Raw genomic sequence first — 18,592 nt, forward strand, 5'->3', positions numbered from 1 at the left:
ACACACAGGGCCTACCTGAGCTTGTCACCCTCCTTACCTTCTCTGTGTCGATGCCTCTGGACATGGACCAGGTAGACACGATATAATCCATGACTCGCTCACTCAAGCCCTTTGGCACCTGGTAGAGCTTCAGGAAGTCCCGAACGCTGTTGAGCATCTCATGGTACCGGTTGGTGTTGGCGTACATCTGCTGGAAAATGGTCGTCACATTCCCAAAGATGGTGGCATAGAGAAGTGCTGAAGCAGGAAGACAAGAGACAACACATGAGTGGTCCTTGAACCAGGCCCCAAGAATGCTCAACTTGTCCAGAGCAGGCCAATGGCCAGACCTGCCCCCAACCTAGGGCAGACTGTCCTGACCTTTGCAGAAGAACCTCAAAAAGTTTGAGCCATGCCTAAGGCCACCAGTCAAATATGTTATTCTGTATCAGCCCAATTCCTAACTTACTGGCAAGTAATCTTCTTCAAGCTCCTCTTGTGCCAAGTACTACGCTACCTGCCGAGGACAGGATGGTGAATGAAACATTTAGTCTTGGCTTTCACACAGGAAACAATGTAGTGCAAGGACAGACCCCGAATCCATCATCACAAACAATTAAATAACAGCAAGTCTGCCAAGCAATGAAGGATGTTCTTTATAGCTTTGCTTCACACTTATTGTTAAGGTACATGTAAATATAATAATCCACTGTGATACGGCTCCTGGGGAAAATAGCACGGCTTTCACATGGCGAGAATAAAATCAGGTCTCCTCTGAGATACAAGTACATACCATGTGCTCCTACTGCTCCCCCTACATTGGTGTCAGGAAAGAGGACAATTACATCATCACCAAACCCCACCTTCTGCCTCTAACTCCCATTTGCCCTTGAAGGCTGAGCTCAAGTGCCACCACTTCCAGTAAGCCTCCCCATGAAGGTGACCATGACTCCCCAGGCATATTTCTACACAGCTGGAAATAGTATATAAACCATTTTGCAACTATATGCTTCTTTCTTTCCTTGTGCCTGTATGGGTTGCTTGAAGGCTGGACCCATCTTTTTCTTGCTATTGTATCCCCGGGAGCTACCACTATGCCAGTACCCGATAAGTATCTGTCAAATTATTTTTTAAAACTTAATAAATACTTATTTGTGAAGTTCACACATGTTTTTGCTCTGCTTTTTTAAAAAAAAATTGAGTTATTGTTGACATATAATAAACTGAACATTTAAAGTATACAATCTGATAAGTTTTGACATATGTATACACCCATAAAACCATCACCACAATCAAATTAGTGAACATTTCCATCACTTCCCAAAAAGTTGGGTCATGGACCTTTATAATCCTTCCCATTCCCAAGTGATTGCTGATATTTTCTGTCACCATAAATTAGCTTGCATTCTCAAGAATTTTCTATAAATGTTATCATACAATATATACTCTTTTTAAACATTTTATTTAGATATAATTCATAACCCTAAAATACACCCACTTAAAGTATACAATTCAATGGCTGTTATTTACAGAGTTGTGCAATCACTGTATCTATGTTTAGAATATTTTCATCCCCCTCCCAAAGAAACGCCATACCCATTATCAGTCATTCCACATTTCCCTCCCAATCCCCTAGCCCTAGACAACCAGTAATCTGCTTTCTGTTTGTATAGATTTGCCTACTCTGGACCTCTCAAATAAATTAAATCATACAAGATATGAACTTATGTGGCTGGTTCCTTTCATTTAACACAGTGTTTACAAAGTTCATCCATGTTGCAACATGTATTGGTACTTCATTCCTTTTTATTGTTGAATAAATAATATTCAAGGATATTGACAAGCCATATTTCATTTATCCATTCATCAGTTCATGGGCATCCAGGTCATTCACTTTTTGGCTATTATAAATAATGCTGTTATGAACACTCATGTACAAGTTTTTGCATGAACATATTTTCAATTCTCTTGGGCATATAGCTAGGGGTGGAATTGCTGGGTTATCTGGTAACTATGTTTAACATTTTGAGGAACTCTTTTCCCTGCTGCACTGTGTTCCAGTTCCAACAGCAGTGTATGAGAGTTCCAAATGTCTTGTTTTGCTTTGTTAGAAAGAGAGAACACGAGCAGGGGGAGAGGGGCAAAAGGAGAAAGAGAATCTTAAGCAGCCTCCAGGAGCCCATCATGGTGCTTGATCCCATGACCCTAGGATCATGACCTGAGCTGAAATCAACAGTTGAACGTTTAAGTGACTGAGCCACCCAGGTGCCCCATGTGTCTTTTTGATTACTGCCATCCTAGTGAGTGAGAATTGCTATCTCATTGTAGTTTTCATGTGCATTTCCCTGATGGCTAATGACCTGAGCATCTTTTCATATGGTTACTGGTCATTCTTATCTGCTCTTTAAAGAAAATGTCCACTTAAATCTTGCCTGTTTCTCAATTGGGTTGTTTGTCTTTTTATTATTGAGTTGTAAGTGTTCTTTATATATTTTGGATACAAATCCTTTATCAGATATATGATTTGCAAGTATTTTCTCACACCATGTGGGTTGTCTTTTCATTTTCTTGATGGCATTGTTTGCAGCATAAAAGTATTTAGTTTTGACGTAGTCCATTTTGTCTATATTTTTCTTTTGTACTATTTTTTTACTAGTTTCTTACACTCTGCATAATTATCTTGAGATTCATCCATATTGTTCATTATGAATACCTCATTCCTCTTTGTAAGAAAAAAAAAACAGTTTATTTTTAAATAATTATAAATTCACAGAAAGCTGTAAAGATACAGTACAGAGAGATCTTGTATACCCCTCACCCAGTTTCCCCACTGGTGACATCTCATGGAACTAGAGCACAATGTCAAAACCAGAAGAGTTACACTGCCATGAAGTATGCGTAGAATTCTGTGTCATTTTATCACACGTGCCGGTTCATGTAACTAGAACCACACAGAATACAAAAACTGTGCCATCACTGCAGAGACCTCTCTCGTGCTCCCCCTTTATACTCACTCTCTCTGGCAACCACTAATCTCTTCTCCTTTTTTATAATTCTGCCATTTCAAAAACACTATATAAATGGAATCACGTATGTGGCCTTTTGACATTGGCCTTTTACACTTAGCAAAATGCCCTTGAGATGTATCCGTGTTGTTGCATGTATCAATGGTTCCTTCCATTTTATTGATGCCTGCCATCCCATCGCATGGAGGGGCCACAATAATTTCTTTCAAATGATCTTACTCAGGCTTAGCCAAAAACTAAGAGAGGGAAGAGTAGAGAGAAAGGCAGGGATATGGATGTTAGGGAAGGAAATTTTCAGTTAGTCTGTCCACCAGTGCCAGATACGGTTGCCTAAGAAACTGAGGACCAAGTTCTACCTGAAAAGACACAAATGAGGATGGGAAAGAGTGCTGCCAGCTCTAGAAATGTACCAGGGAGTGATACCAATCTGAACAAAAGAAGCTTGATAAAAGCAAAAGTAGTCAAAGCCTGATTAATGCAGACACAGCCTCTGTAAGCTCATAAATAACCTCAGACACAACAGGGTCAGGCCTCCCGCTTCCTGCCTCCTGCATCACCAAGTGTGCTCAAAACTGGCCTCCCAGGGCCTGGGCTAGCTGCCTTGTTCCCAGTGAGTCTGACTCTAACTCAATAAGCCTGTATGGCAGTCCTGGCTCAGCTCTGTTTTCTGGTCCACAATGAACCAAAGGTCATGCATGAAGAGTAAGAGGTGCCTTTCTCGAGATGGCTGCTAGAAAATTAATTTAATTTTGAGCTTAAAAATATAGTTACACCAAATCAATACAGTAAGAATAGCTCTCTTGTCCATAATTTGAGAACAAGGTGCAGGTCTGAGACACCGGCATATGCTGGTCAATTAAGGCAGCAATGCCACATCTATCATTTACAGCCCAGGGCTGCTCTCGTGCCAGTCTGCTTCTGAGACATTCTAGAAGGTTGAAGGTCCTCAGGAGGGCCTTATTACTATCAGAAACATTATTACTATTAAAAATGGATAATTCTGCTCTCAATGCCCCTTCTCTAATTTTATATGAAGTGAGGTTATACATTTTTCATTCACACATTTTATTTATTAATATCTCTCTATAAAGCATTATGCCTTACATACTCACAGCCTAACTGGGAAAGATGACATGTATGTCCAGATTTCACTTGAATAGATATTTGATTGTGATGTGGGAAGAGAAGGGGATTGGAACATCCCTGCATAACAGAACCCCCCAGCTCTGAGGATTCCCTGGATGACTCTAAATGTGAAACAGCTGGGCCCCTCCATGGTGGGAAAGACCTTTCCTAATCCCAAAGCAAAATGCTGATTTGGGTAAGAGCAGTTTTCTTTCTTTCTTTGAGCAGGTTTTTTTTTTTTTAAGTTTATTTATTTTGAGAGCGAGAGCATGTGTGTGTGTGAGCAGGGGAGGGGCACAGAGAGAGGGACAGAGAGAATCCCAAGCCAACTCCATGCTGTCAGCACTGAGCCCAACTCGGGGCTCAATCTCACAAACCATGAGATCATGACTTGAGCTGAAATCAAGAGTCAGACACTTAACCAACTGAGCCACCCAGGCACGCTATCTTTGAGCAGTTTAGAGTTAACACTGTATCATAGCAAGAGCCCTGGGTCCCACCCAAAGAAATAAAAACAGTATTCTCTGGCCCTTAATTACAACTTGCTGGCAAAAATTTTTGTTTCCCTTTTCAAATTTTCATGTTTATTTTTGTATCCATACACATACATATAGGCTAAAGAGTTAAGTGGCCAGAACATCTTTTAAAATCTTTACTCCCCTAGACCTTCTTTCTTTTCACCCACTTTCCTATTCTGCAGACGCACCCATTTTTCCATTGTGTTAGCTGGTTGTTTTGCTGTTGAGGTTCATTGTTGAATGTCATTCTCAAATCACCATGTCCTGATATTTCAGTTTTAGGAATTATCCACTGTCCTCTGAGAATTTAGCTCCTTACCTGTACTCCCCCCCCCCATCTCACATTCCTTTCCCACACCTCTTCCCATGGCCCCATCCTCCAACATAGTTATATCATCATCTTGGTTCCATAATTATCTGTGCTGATATTATTGTAACTAGATGAATGATATTCACAGCAAAGCCATGTAGTATACTCAGGTTACTTTTCCTTTTCTACAGTTTTTTCCTTTTCCCTGTAGCTAATGATATTTTCATCTGCTTAATTTACCTATCTCTAATTTGACTCCAAATTCTACCACAGACAAAGTCTCTTCTTAATATATGAAAATATATTAGTCAGCCTATTAATTTCATTTCCATAAAGAAATCTCACCTGGGGGCACCTGGGTGGCTCAGTAGGTTAAGTGCCTGACTCTTGGTTTTGGCTCAGGTCATGATCTCACGGTTCATGAGTTTGAGCCCTACATTGGGCTTTGCACTGTCAGTGCACAGCCTGCCTAGGATTCTCTCTCTCTGACCCTCCCATGCTCTCTCTCTCTCAAAATAAATAAATAAACTTAGGGAAAAAAAGAAGCTAAAAAAAATCTCTTCTGGAGGCTTCTGAACTGTTCCATCACCAGCCGTGGGTGTCTCTGCCCTAAGCATTCTAGAAGTGGTTTCACTTATTTGGGTTAGGTCCCCTGATTCCTGTATCTCAGATCTTCCACCCTCTTGGTTTACTCACTTTTGTTCGTAGAAGGCATCCTTTAATAGTGTTCTGAGAAAGGTATATGGGAGCAAAAATTTTGAGCCCTAATGTTTACTCTTACACTCAATACCTGAGCTGGGTGTAGAATTCTAGATGAGAAATCATTTCTCTCATTTCTCGATGGAAGCATCTCTCCCTTGTCTTCTCTTTCTGTTGAGAAGTCAAAAGCATTCAGATCCTTTATCCTTCATACTGAACCTGTTTTTTCTGACAAGAAACTATTTTTCCACAATGTTCTGAAAATTCATAATGCTGTGCCTATTGCTGATTGTTGGCTCAGGTCTCATCCATTGTGCTAGGTTTTTAATCTGGAAACTTATGGCCTTCATTTCAACGAAATTTTCTTGGGTTACTTCACTTCCTTCCTCCTTCCTTCCTTCCTTCCTTCCTTCCTTCCTTCCTTCCTTCCTTCCTTCCTTCCTAGACCTGCCTCCAGCAGATCAAACTGAAAGAAAAGAAGAAGAGAAGAGAGGAGAAAAAAGGAGAGAAAAGGAGGGAGAAGAGAGGAGGGGAGGGGAGAGGGGAGGGTAAAGGAGGGGAGGGGAAGGGAAGGGAAGGGCAAAGAAAAAAGTAAACATGGAGGGTGGTGACAGTGGTGGATGGGGTGACAGAAGGATAAGCATAATAAGGACAATTTTTATTTCTAGTCAGTTTTTTTTAATCACTTAAAATAAAATTCTTCACAGTTTCTCAAAAGCCAAGGGAGAAGGAAAATTGAGAGACCGTTCTATTTTATGAACCCAAGACGGAGGGAAACCCTAGTTAGAAGCAACAAATTAAGGGCAATGGAAAAGGAAGTAAAGTAGGTAGTTCAATCTCAAGGATCTTCAGTGGAACAGAAAGAGACACTGCAGGAGTGAGTTTAGAAATAAGAAGTGTGTTTAACAGGTCTCAGGTCCTAAGTTCCTGGTTATTCTTTGTTTATGCTTAACCTGCTCTCTAGCTCCCAGGTCTCCTTAGCACCCCCCCACCCCACCCCATCTAGAGCCACTAGCCACACTGCTTCCCCATCTCTCATCTCTGTGTCTTTGGGACGTCTACTCCAGGGTCTTGAAGCAGAGGCAGGACCTCATCTGCCTGCTAACAAAGGGGAGTGACGATGTGAAGACCCCACCTCTGTATCAGCAGGGCATCCCCGGCATTCTGGGTGGCTGGCTTCTGCAGAGCCATTAGAATGTCACCCACATACTTTTAATAAGCAGTGGGTTAAACAGACTTGTGGGCTTCTCTAGGAAATTGGTCATTACTCACAAAATTACTCCTGTTGGAAAATGTACTTCAACTTCTAATAAACTTACAGAGCATAATTTACTCCTAAATTCAAAAAGGCTAAAAAAGTAATTAAAAAAAAAACTACTTCTGCAGGTATATCAAACCTTAGAGTTAAAGGACTAAAGTCTTTTTTCTTTTTTTAATAATTTAACAATTATTGCTTTCTGTGGATAGTTTATGGGTTTATCCAAACTAACTTTGTTCATACAGGATTCCAAATGATATATTAAAACAGAATTTAAAGAAGACTCTACTCTCATACCCATTCTTGTTTCTATACTCTTGATTCTCAGCAGAAGGTCATTAGGCCTTTGTTAGCTCTTATCACATTGCCACTCCATCTGGCAATGATGGGAACATAGTGGTCATGGAAGATGAATTGATATGGATACAGCTACGACATCTCTGACATCTTTCTTCTCCCCTTTTATGCCGAATACAGGAAAAGACTAAAAGAGCATGGGCTGAATGAATACACAGAGGGAATAAGTATTGATGCAAGAGACAAATCAGGTAAAAACATCATAATTGAAAAGAGAATTCTTAAAAATGGAGGTAGGCTTACAAAGTCATATTGGTAAAAGATTCTCTTGGTCTCATCTTTTTTTTTGTCTAGTTTTATTGAGATATAACTGACATATAACATTTATTAGTTTAAGGTGTATAATAATGATTTGATTTATGTACATATTGAAAAATATGACAGTAAGTTTAGTTATATAGTTAATAGTTTAGTTACATAATTAATTGGGTTATTTCCCTGATGGTTTCTTCCTCTTCATTTTCTACTCTTTCTTCCCAGATCTCCTGTTAATCAGATGCTGGGGCCCTAGATTAATCTAATTTTCTTATTTTTCTCTCTGGTTTCCTATCACTTTATGGGAGACTTCTTCAATTTTTATCTCCTATTCCTTTTATTTAATTTTCATTTACTATCATACTTTTCATTTCCATCAGTTTCTGGTTCTTTAAATGTTGCTTTTAAACAGCAATTCTGTTCTGTTTCATTGACATTAATATCTTATTTTCTGAGGATATCAACAATAGATATAGTTTTCAGTTTTCTTATCCCTGTTTGGTCTTTGTTTCCTCATTTATTTATGTTTGCCTGCCTTTCATATTAGAATATATGGTAATCTTAGATGCCTGCTCATATTTTAGAGGAGGAGTTAAAAAAAAATGATCAAGAGCCTTTGTGTGTATGAGTGGGGTTCAACTGTGAGAATTCATGATAGGGTGACCTGGCTGGAGTTTGTATTGAAGAATCCATGGTGCCATCAACGTTAGGATTGTCCTTTTGCACTTTTCTGAGTTCCTAGAGAAGTCCTCAATCTCTTGTCTGGAGAATGCTCACACCATGTAGCAAACAAGTAGGGAGGTTGAAAGTCTCAGCATTCAGTATATAAACTTCCCCCTAAGCCCTGCTGTCCTGTGGTACCTCTGCCTTCCTATGTCCCTGGTGTCTCCCAGCCCAGAGACTCTCTTTCAAGAATACACAAGGCTTCTGTGAGTGGAGGAGGGGTAGTAACCCAGCTTCACAGAAGAAGGATATCTTGGGGTCTAAATGCTTCCTAAACAAACTTTCAACCAGCCCTATTCTTAACCTTCCTTCACTCTCACTTCTAATGGTACTTATTGCCACTAATGCCTGAGCTTTTGGGGCAGTTCTGCTGGAAAACAAATTATTGTTTAGATATCCCCTCTGTCACCTTACGGTTCATCTCTCTTTGGTCTGCCAAGTCAATAACTGCTTTCTAGCTTTCAAATTTTTGTTATCCTACTCTAGGGCTCTTTATGCTTATGGATTCCAAGCCCTAAAAAGACCTTTCCTTTGTTGTTTCTTTAGAGGGGTTTCAGGAGTGATCAGATAGATGTAAATGTGTGTGCTCAGTTAGCCATGTTTACTGACAATAATACTAATGGTTTGCAAAGGCAATTAGGAATTGCTGGCTTTGGCACAAAGTGACCCCTACAAATTTGAAAATAGTTTCCAAATCTTCAAAGCCAGCAATTCGAGAGCTCAAAGCAATGTAGTAATCATAAAAAACAACACTACCTAAAGAAGGGTACCATCACTATTTGGCAGATAAGGAAACGGAAGTCCAAAATCAGAGAAACAGCATGCAGGGAGGTCAGAACTCAGGGTCTCTCTGACTCCAATGCCATACTCTACTAAATCACCTACTTTCAAGTTTCAGTGTGTGTCCTAATAACCGCAGGGCATTTTATACAGTTCTGAACCCTTGACTCTTCTTGATTTAGTAGGTCTTGGGTGGGCCCTAGAGAATGTATATGTCTAGCAAGTTCCCAGGTGATACTGTTACTGCTGGGAACTTTGAAAAGCACAATACTATGATTTTCTATCCTCTTGTGCGATTCAGGTTTCATTTCAGAATATGGTGTCAAACTCTGTGGACATAAATGTTGGTTTTGATTTGTTCTTCATGATCAAGGCTGGTTACATTATTCACCAATTTCTTTTTTTAGAGTAGGTTTAGACAGACCAAAAGGAAAGAGTTGCTTATCTATAAAAAGCCCACTTCCAGAAAATGGATTATAACATTCTCTCTTTCTTTTTCCTCCCTCCCTCCTTCCTTCTCTCCACCCCTTTTCTTCTTCAACTCTACTCCTACCCTGGCTATCCCACCACCCCCAGATCTCATAGATGCCAACAGGAAAAACCAAGGAAGCAGAAGCCCTTTCCAATCCCTGCTTTTAAACCAGATAGTGCCTCAAATTCAATATCCATTAAGACTATGCCTTACTGCTTATTTTAATGAGACTTAATTTCTTCATTTTTTTTTTGAAGAAAATGACTCTTGTTATATGAATTTCTGTTAGAATAAAACCACCAGTCTTATGATCCTTATTCCCCATTAGCCAGCCATCTGATTAGGATGAGCCACTCATTAAATCATATAGCTGCACTGGTGGGTTGGGGGTAAAAATCATTAACACACACAACACTGGCACTGGGAGCTCAAAGCAGTCCACAGATATCCTTTCACTTCTAAGACAGTAATGAGATACAGCATGTAGAACTGAAAAAAGGCAGAGAAGAGCTCACAAATGGAATCTCCTGGCTTTCTTTGTTAGGAACAGCCCAGCAAATTATGACAGGTGAACCCAGTGACTTCGGCACCGACAATATTATCTGATAAAGGCAGAAGATGGGGTCTTCTGAGTTATACCCTCTTGGGTTCAAATTCCAGCTCAGCGACTTAGAGCTGTGTGGCCCGAGGCAAACTACTTTACTTCTTTTTCCCTCCATTTCCATCAGCCTGACAAAAGACATGACACCTGCTCACTTCCCTGGGTTATCCGGGGGAACGAGGCACTGGGGGAAAGCACCCAGAGTACTGAGTTGGAACAAAGAGATCTTCAATGTTATCGTCTCTTTCAGTTATCGTCCTGGAGTCAAATGTCAGAACGCACACATCAGACAGCATTTTGTTAGGATGGTAACCTGGAACATTAGTCTGAATGGGCACTATTATCTTTTAATTGCATAGATGGACTCAAAATTTATCATTAGAGGAAAATACTGGAGTCCAGAAAGAGATGATGTAAATCAAGTTCATCATGCAAAAACAGAGGCCTTCAAAGGAATCTCAAAAATCCCTCAATGCCAAGAGCTTTGACACATCATCTGAAATACTATTGATTCTGAATGAAGCTATTCAGAGATCAGGAAGGAATGAAGAACCGTAAGCGTGCAGGAAGGCAGAGGGGGTAGGGAGGAAGGCCTGGGAACCAGACTGAAGTCCTCATTCCATATCATCTGGCCCACATGACAGCAACACATCTAATTTTGTTCATGTAGTATTTTTGGTCTTTGCTGCTGTTATTGCTTTTGCTTATTCTAATGTGATAATGATGAGTGGGTGTGAGGATAATGTTTATATTGGCATGGTAACTGGCAACTAAGTTTAAAAATCTTATTTCCTGTGATTTGAAATCCATAGCTATGAATCTATCTCATTGTCTGGAAAGAAATGAGTAGTAACAATGGGAAGATAAAAAAGAAACTGTTATGCTAGCAGATCAACCTGGTGTAGGAGAAACCTGTACTCTGAAGACAAAAAGCCGCAATTTGGAAATCTGGTTCCACTACCAACCTTAGGGTAATCATTCCTCCTCTTTAAATATCTTCATATAGAATGGAGTTAATAATTGCCTTATAGTTTACTTTTTAACAAGTGGGATAATATATAGAAAATGCTTATCAGTACCTGGTACATATCAAATGCTCAACAGATAATAACAATAATTAATAGTAGGACGGTTAAGGACCATCTCCAGAGTCATCATTTCCTGGAAACATTCCTCCATTAACTTAATTATCTGATGTCTTCGTTCAACAAACAAGTATTAACTGAATACTCAGGAGTGTCATGTGCTGTGCTGGGAAGCAACATGGTATAGTAAAAATAACTTGGTCTCTGAAGAGTAAGAACCCTACTGACTCTGCCACTGTCAGGGAGCAAGAATTCCTATCCCCTTCATGGTCCTTCGAGCTGGACCAAGAATCAAATTGACTTGAGACAGATTGACAGGAGAAAATCAAATTTAAAAGCATGCATACAGAGAATCCACATAGACATGGCAATTTCAAAGACAGGCAAAATGAGGTATAGATGTCATCTTGAACTATGGAGAAGGGGGCAGGGGTCTGGGACTCCAGAGGAAAGCTCCTTCACAGGGAGATAAGGAGAGCAGATAATTGGTAATTTGATGTTTCTCCTGCCATATAGATGGATCACGCAGATAAAATTTATCTCTACTAATACCCCTTATTCTGAGAAAGACCCCCAATTTAGATTCTCCTATGCAGTTAAGAGAAGAGCAAAAGCTTCTCTTGAGCCCACAGGGTGTTGATTGTCTTCTTATGCTCAAAATAATATTCAGCCAAAGTGGCTCATATTGGGGTGGCCTGCCCTTGGCCTTGACACCACCAATTCGAGTCATAAGAGCCTCAGGTCCCTTATTCATGAAAGAGAGCATAATCTCCACCCTTCAGATTTCTGTGAAGATTCAGGGAATTAACACAACAAATGCCAACCACAATGCTGGCATGGGGCGGGGGGATCCAAAATAAATCTTAGTTTTCTTTCTTGACCCACCCAGTGTTAACATCCCTCCATTCATCACCCCTGGACTCTGGTCCCCTCAGCTCTTGGCTTTGAGTGGCTCCATCCTACTGTGATATGTAGGCTTGTGCCATTCTTTAAACAGAATACTTTCTGGAGTGCAGGAATTGTGGTGGTCACTTCAGGGACATCTTCCTCTGCATTCAGTGGGTGCTCAGAAATTGGTATTGGCTAACTATTGAAGAAACTGTCCCATAGAGGAGAGTTCCCTCAGGTTCAATAGTGCAAGGTTTATGGTGTCGGTGGGCCTTTTCTACACCCTACAGCCATTTCCTTGACACCAACTGGGTGTCCTACAATTCAACTCCATTCTGAGACTATCTATGGAAGGCAGCATCAGATTCCACAGGCAAAGGGCTCAGCCCCACAAGACTGGCCCCACTTAAGATGTCATTTGCAAGTCCAGATTGCTACATGTACTTCTGACAATGGTTCCCGTGAACCCCTCCTTGGGTTCGAATAATTTGCTAAAGCAGCTGACAGAACTCAGGAAATCTGTTCACTCACTAGATTACTGGTTCAACAGCCAGATGAAGAGATACACAGGGCAAGACCCTGAACAAAGGAGCGTCTGTCCTCCTGGAGTTTGGGGCCTGGCATGGTATTTGGAAGTGTTCTGGTTCACCAACCTGGAAGCTCTCCAAATCCTCTCCTTTTGGGTTCTTATGGAAGCTTCGTTACATAGGCAAGATCGATTAAATCATAGGCCATTGGTGAATGAACTCCATCCCCTCTCCCCTCCCAGGAAGGGCTGGGGGATGGGTAACACAAATGAGGGGGTCAAAGTTCCATCCCTCTAATCACCTGATTAGCTCCCCAGGCAACCAACCCAGATCCTTAAGTGCTTCCAAAAGTCACTTCATTAACATAACAAGGGACACCTTTATTGCTGTCAGCACAGAAATTCCAAGGGTTTTAGGAGCTCTGTGCCAGAAACAGGGAGGAACACCAAATATGTACTTACTATTATAAATCACACAATATACTATTGTAATATCACACAAAGGCTTCACAAAGTGTGGTCTCAAACCACAAGGATCACATGCTTGGGCGGCTGGTAGAAATGCAAATTCTCATGCCCCCTCCAGATCTACTGGATCAAAATCTTGGGGGGTGACAGCCAGGAATTTGTATTTTTTCAAACTCTCCGGGTGATTCTGAGGCATCTTAAAGTTTGAGAAATGCTGCTTTATACCACAGGGATCCTCAATGCTCCACTCCAAGAGGGAGGCTGGTTGGAGGGGGGAAAAATACTGGGCCATATTGAGGAAGCAGGATGAGGCCATGGAGGCAGCTGACCTTACCCCACAAGAAAGAGCAATGGCAGTGAAGCCAGGAGAGAATGAGGGAATAATCCCACAGCTTAGTGGTAACATGACACGTGGGACACTGATGCAAAGGACTACTCGGCTCTGAATGTCCTACCAACTCCACATCCTCATTCCTTCTCAAGCCAGACAGCTATTCCCCTGAGCACAGAAAGATTCCCTGAAACCAGGGAATATAAAACCCTCATACATTCCCTACTTTATAACAAGAAAAGCCTGAAAACTCTCACTTAATATCTTGCTAAGAATAGCACAAACTCCTATACCACGCTGAAACTCTGCTGTGTTGGTGAATGTCACTTAACAAGCAAAATTCTTACAGGAGAGAGAGAAGGTTATTTTCAGCTACTTCTCATCTGTCGAATGAAACAACGGCTCCCACTCCACGGTAACCCATTAACCAAGCAATCTGTACCACCTCATTGCAACCAGTGTTTTAATAGCGCCACAGATGAAAGCACGGCAATTTCCACAGCAATTACTTCCGCAGATGAATCAAGAAGGTCAGACACAGGTTGGAAAGGTCTCCAAATAATTTGCTACTTGTACTTATTTTGTGCTTGCTGAGTTCTTGATTGCAAAGAGACAACCGCTTAGGCACAGTTGCACCTGGCTAACAAGGTAGGCTGGCTTGCAGGTTTGCAAACCCACTGTTTTGCTTTACTTGATAACGAGAGCCCTAAGTTTCTGTTTCTCCAATATGAGTCATCAAAGAGAATCAAATTAACAAAGCCATTTAATAGAACACATAATTTTTAAAGCCATTTAGACAAGTGTGTGTTAACCTTAACTGGGCTCATTTTCCAATAGTCCTTATGTCTACACCTAAAGTTATAAGCTCACAGAAAGCTCAAACTTTCTCTTCTACATCTCAAAACAACTACCTAAAAGAAAATTTTTCAAAAGGCCCTACAATCACCATGGTGAATCAGAATGGAACAGCGCAATGACTGCACAAAATGTCTTTTAAAGAACTGCCTCTTCCAATAGTAGTAATAGAAAGAGATTAAAATCCTTTTCTCCATTGTTGACAAGTCTGGTCTTGGTACTTCTAGCATCTGGTGATTTTCCTCACTGGAAACCAGCCGTGATCTTAGTTGTTCAAAGTCAGAACTGGAATTATTTGGTTGCTAAGTGACACTGTGGGGTCACAGCGCCTCTCTCCACATTGCCTCCAAAGTAATAATTATCCCAAATGGTCATCCCCCACCCAGCTCTCTACCACACAGAATGCCAAGGAGTAGAGAGAGTCGTAAACTCTCATATCGGGCAGGGCTATCCTTTCCTGAGTCAGTGGTCCTAATCTTGACTCTGCAGTCTCATAGCCGTAACACACGTGATTCCACCCCTTTGTGCACAGGAGGCTCAAATATTTACTTAATAAAGAAATTCTAAGAGTCATAATAACAACCGGTACGTGCACAGCTTTTATGATGTGTAAATCACTGTTCTTATCATTTTGCACACATAATTTATCTTAATGGTAGATACTATTATTATCTGCATTTTACAGATGAATCTGAGTCAAGAATGTTTGAGTGATTTGCCCAAAGTCACACATGGTAAGTGGCAGATGAAGGATTCACACGCAGGCAGGCTGGCTTGGGAACCCGTCCTGCCACGGCACCAGACACCTCTCTGAAACAAACGTTGACTGTGTGGACATACGGCTCCAGTGCCCCAACTATACTGACTCATTTAAATCTCTTCACAGCCCTATGAGGAAGGGCTATGGTTAGCCATATTTGCAGATGGGCCACAGAGAGGTTGAGTAACTTGGCCAAGGTCACACAGCTAGTAAGTATGGAGCTGGATTCAAACTCGGACAATCTGGATTACAAAGTCCATGCCCCAAACATTTATACCAGGTTTCTCAGCCTCGGCATCATTGATATTTGGGGCCAGCTAATTCTTTGCTGTGGAAAATTGTCCTTTTTTTACATTAAGATTTTATTTGCAAACCTTCTTTGTTGTACAGAAAGTAAAAATGCTGTTACAGTCTTCATGTAACTGTCAGTGGCCAACCACAATGACCCATGCTACAGCAAGAGTCTTACACAAAGACCCAACAGTGCTCACAGTTTTGTTGGAGTGAAGTCTCCAAGCTTGATGGTGGATTTTGAAGAGGAACCAAAAGGAGGAAGGCAGAACTTGACAGGGACTATCCTTTGGCTCTCTGGGTGGGTGGGTGTCCTGTGGCTGGTATCACAGCCACCCTTTTATTATTATCATTTAAACAGCTACCAGTGAGCAGTCCAACCAATACTGAACAGTTTTTTCCCTGCAGGTCGTTTGGGTCTTCACCATCTTCTCCTTCATCATCAGTTTCTCTTCTCCTCTCTTACCTTTCCTGCTTTCTTACCCGTCTTCCTCCTCATCCTCATCACCTTGTCCATCACGTCCAAAGTCTTCTTCCTTCCCAGTCACTTCATCTTTATCGTCACCCCTTTTCCACCCTCCTCTTCCTCGTCACCCTCTTGGCCATCACACTCCTCCTCCTCACCATCCTTGTCCTCATCTTTCCCTTTGCCCTGATCCCCTTCCTGCACAGCATCCACCTGGGCTTCTGAGCCAGGGGCTTCTTCATCCTCTTGGCCATAGCCATGCAGGTAGGTCAGCTGGGGGAGATAGTCTCTCCCTAGTCATTCAGACTAGTAACCCCAGTTAAACAGATGCGCACTTTTCAGGCAGTCCCGCTTTTTCAGAGTTTCCACAGTGCTGATATTTTGCCGTGTATTGCCACTGTGGTCCAGATGTGTGAGATTTGAAAGGTTTTCTGCTAACTTGTCCAGACCTCCAAAGATGCTATTGTCACTAAGCTCAAGCTTTTTCCATTTAAGTATCTGTTGGAGATCTGAAACTGAAATCAAGCCTGCGTTTATGACACTGAGCAAGTCTAAATTCACAAATTCAGTTGTTCAGCCTCAGTTTTCCCACCATTTGATCTGCCATTGTCGGGGAGAAGTTTTCCAACAGCTGCAGGAGTCTGATTCCTCATCTCCATTGGAGCTTCCTCTTCGCGTCCATGGTTCCCCGCTCCCCACTCTTCACACTTTGCTTTCCGCGGCGGGGTGACAGGCGTCCAGGCCTGCGTGGGGAGGGCCGTCGGACGGTCAGGGGCGGCGGGCAGGCCAGCGGGGCCCGGGGAACCCAGCGACTCCGGCGAGCAGAGAAACGGCGGAGGGAAGGGGGCGGGAGAGCAGCGCTGGTCTCACTACCGCCGCCCCCGGCCACGGGCCGCACTGCTCTTGGAGGCGGGTGGTGGCGGGCTTGCCTTGGCCTCGTGATGCTGCTGCCTTTCTTTGAATAAAAAAACCCCTACCAAATGAGGGAGTCAGACAAGAAGCAAGACTGCATGGATGCGGAAGTCCCTCTGATCTCCAAGAAATGACTATGATTATGGATTATGATTATGGAATTAGACAGAAAAATTGAAATGGATGATAATACACCAGGTCTATTCGTGATGATAAAAACTTGGCCTTTCTCATCTTCTTAGAGACAGAAAGACAATTTTTCCAGCCTAATGGTGACATCCATAATTGACTTTGAGGACTTCTTAGAAGCCCAGATATCTGTCTCCCGCAGAGATTTTGATCAGGTAGAAATCATTTTCCTGCCATAACCCACACCACGAATCCCTGCTGCTTCCCTCCCAGTAAATCTGACACATCATAGCAGTCAGAGCTTTGGACTCACACTGAATACAGGATTAAATGCCAGTTCTGCTACTCACTTGCTGGGTGACTTTGAGCTAAGCGCTTGATCTCTCTGAGCTCCACTTTCCCCATCTGTACAAAAAGGGGATAAGACCACCCTTGGTGAGGATTAAACGTGATGATGTATATGAAGTGCTCCATGCGGTACCTGCTCAACACATGTCAGTTATTGCTATATTTTTATTATTCAAGATCCAACTCAAAACAGACATAACTCTTCCAGAAGCCTCCCATAACCATCACATCTAACCGCCCCCCCCCTTCTGTTCCCCAATGTAAGTCATGTGTGAAATCAACAATCCTCATGTGGGCCCTGCCTACCTCCAACCATCGTGACCATGATTCTCTTTTTTTAATGTTTAGTTTTGAGAGAGAGAGAGAGAGCGAGAGAGCGCGCGCACAAGCAGGGGAGGGGCAGAGAGAGAGAGGGAGACACAGAATGTGAAGCAGGCTCCAGGCTCTAAGCTGTCAGCACGGAGCCCAACACCAGGGTCAAACCCACAAACCACGAGATCATGACCCGAGCTGAAGTCGTCCGTTTAATCAGCTGAACCACCCAGGCACCCCATGACCATGATTCTCAATCAGGAGGCATATTAGAATCATCAAAAGAGCTTTTTTAAAAATTACATTTTCCTAGGTTTAGTTATGCTCAGGGGTGAAGTGGGGTGAGAAGAGGTTTAGCAGGTACGTTTTTTAAAACTTCCCATGATTCTTATAGGCACCATTATCTAACTCCCATCTGTGAGCCTCAGGATTAGTCTGCAAGTAACCGCTGGATGCCTTGTTTTGAAAAAGTCTGGCTATGTTCAACTATTGTAAAAATGTTAAGGAAAAGAGTATGATGCCTTTATGAAACAGAATATAAAAGAACAGGCTTAGCCAAGAAAGTACTTCATGCTAACTGCGTACTGATGATTAAAAAAATAAAAGAGGCGGTGTAGTTAATTGAAGAAATTAGTAACTAAGTTGATAAATGAACTTTTTTCTAGTTGAGAAGAAATAATCACAGGCTAGATTCAGATTTTACAGAGAGTAGGAAAAAGGTGGTTTTATGATTTTTTTTCTTTTCTCACTTGAAAGAGGAAAGATTAAGAAATAGTATGTAGAGAAAAAGGTAATTTTAGGCCTTGAAATTAGCAAGGTCATTATTTTTCATGAAGAGAGATGGCTAAGTATGTGTGTGTGTGTGGGGGGGGGGGGAGCGGCCAAATGTCAGGAGGAAGAAACAGAGCCTCACTGGAGCTTTGAACAGCCAAGCCTTGAGTGTCTGCCATGATGCCTTGGACAAGCCAAGGGCCCTGGGCGTCTTGCCCTGAATCACTGGGGCTGCAAAACAGTCAAAATTACCCTGAGGGGAGAGAGAAAAATAAAAATGAAGCTAAGCAGTGGTGGATATGTTGAGTTTAGGGAGGAATAAACAACATCCAACCTCTATTTAGCTG

The 18,592-nt window shown here is 41.9% G+C and overlaps 1 protein-coding gene and 1 long non-coding RNA gene across 6 annotated transcripts in view; one reads left to right on the forward strand and one right to left on the reverse strand.

Moving 5' to 3' along the window:
* Positions 1-18,592, reverse strand: part of KCNH1 (potassium voltage-gated channel subfamily H member 1) — a 387,829-nt gene that overhangs the window by 118,026 nt on the left and 251,211 nt on the right. For all 3 annotated transcript variants that reach the window (XM_019429238.2, XM_019429242.2, XM_019429239.2), the window contains exon 8: positions 38-237. In XM_019429238.2, coding sequence (XP_019284783.2) covers positions 38-237 — 200 coding nt within the window. The remainder of the gene's footprint in view (positions 1-37; positions 238-18,592) is intronic.
* On the forward strand, positions 4,212-11,330 carry LOC109254959 (uncharacterized). Of its 3 annotated transcripts, XR_002075040.2 has the most exons (4): positions 4,212-4,326; positions 7,393-7,463; positions 10,463-10,657; positions 10,916-11,330. It is a non-coding gene; the product is annotated as an uncharacterized LOC109254959 (long non-coding RNA). The 3 variants fall into 3 exon arrangements; XR_002075037.2 differs by lacking the exon at positions 10,463-10,657; XR_002075038.2 differs by lacking the exons at positions 10,463-10,657; positions 10,916-11,330 and adding an exon at positions 9,607-9,819.

This window comes from Panthera pardus, unplaced genomic scaffold, assembly GCF_024362965.1.
Source record: "Panthera pardus isolate Hobbes unplaced genomic scaffold, ASM2436296v1 HiC_scaffold_21, whole genome shotgun sequence".
NCBI lineage: Eukaryota > Metazoa > Chordata > Mammalia > Carnivora > Felidae > Panthera > Panthera pardus.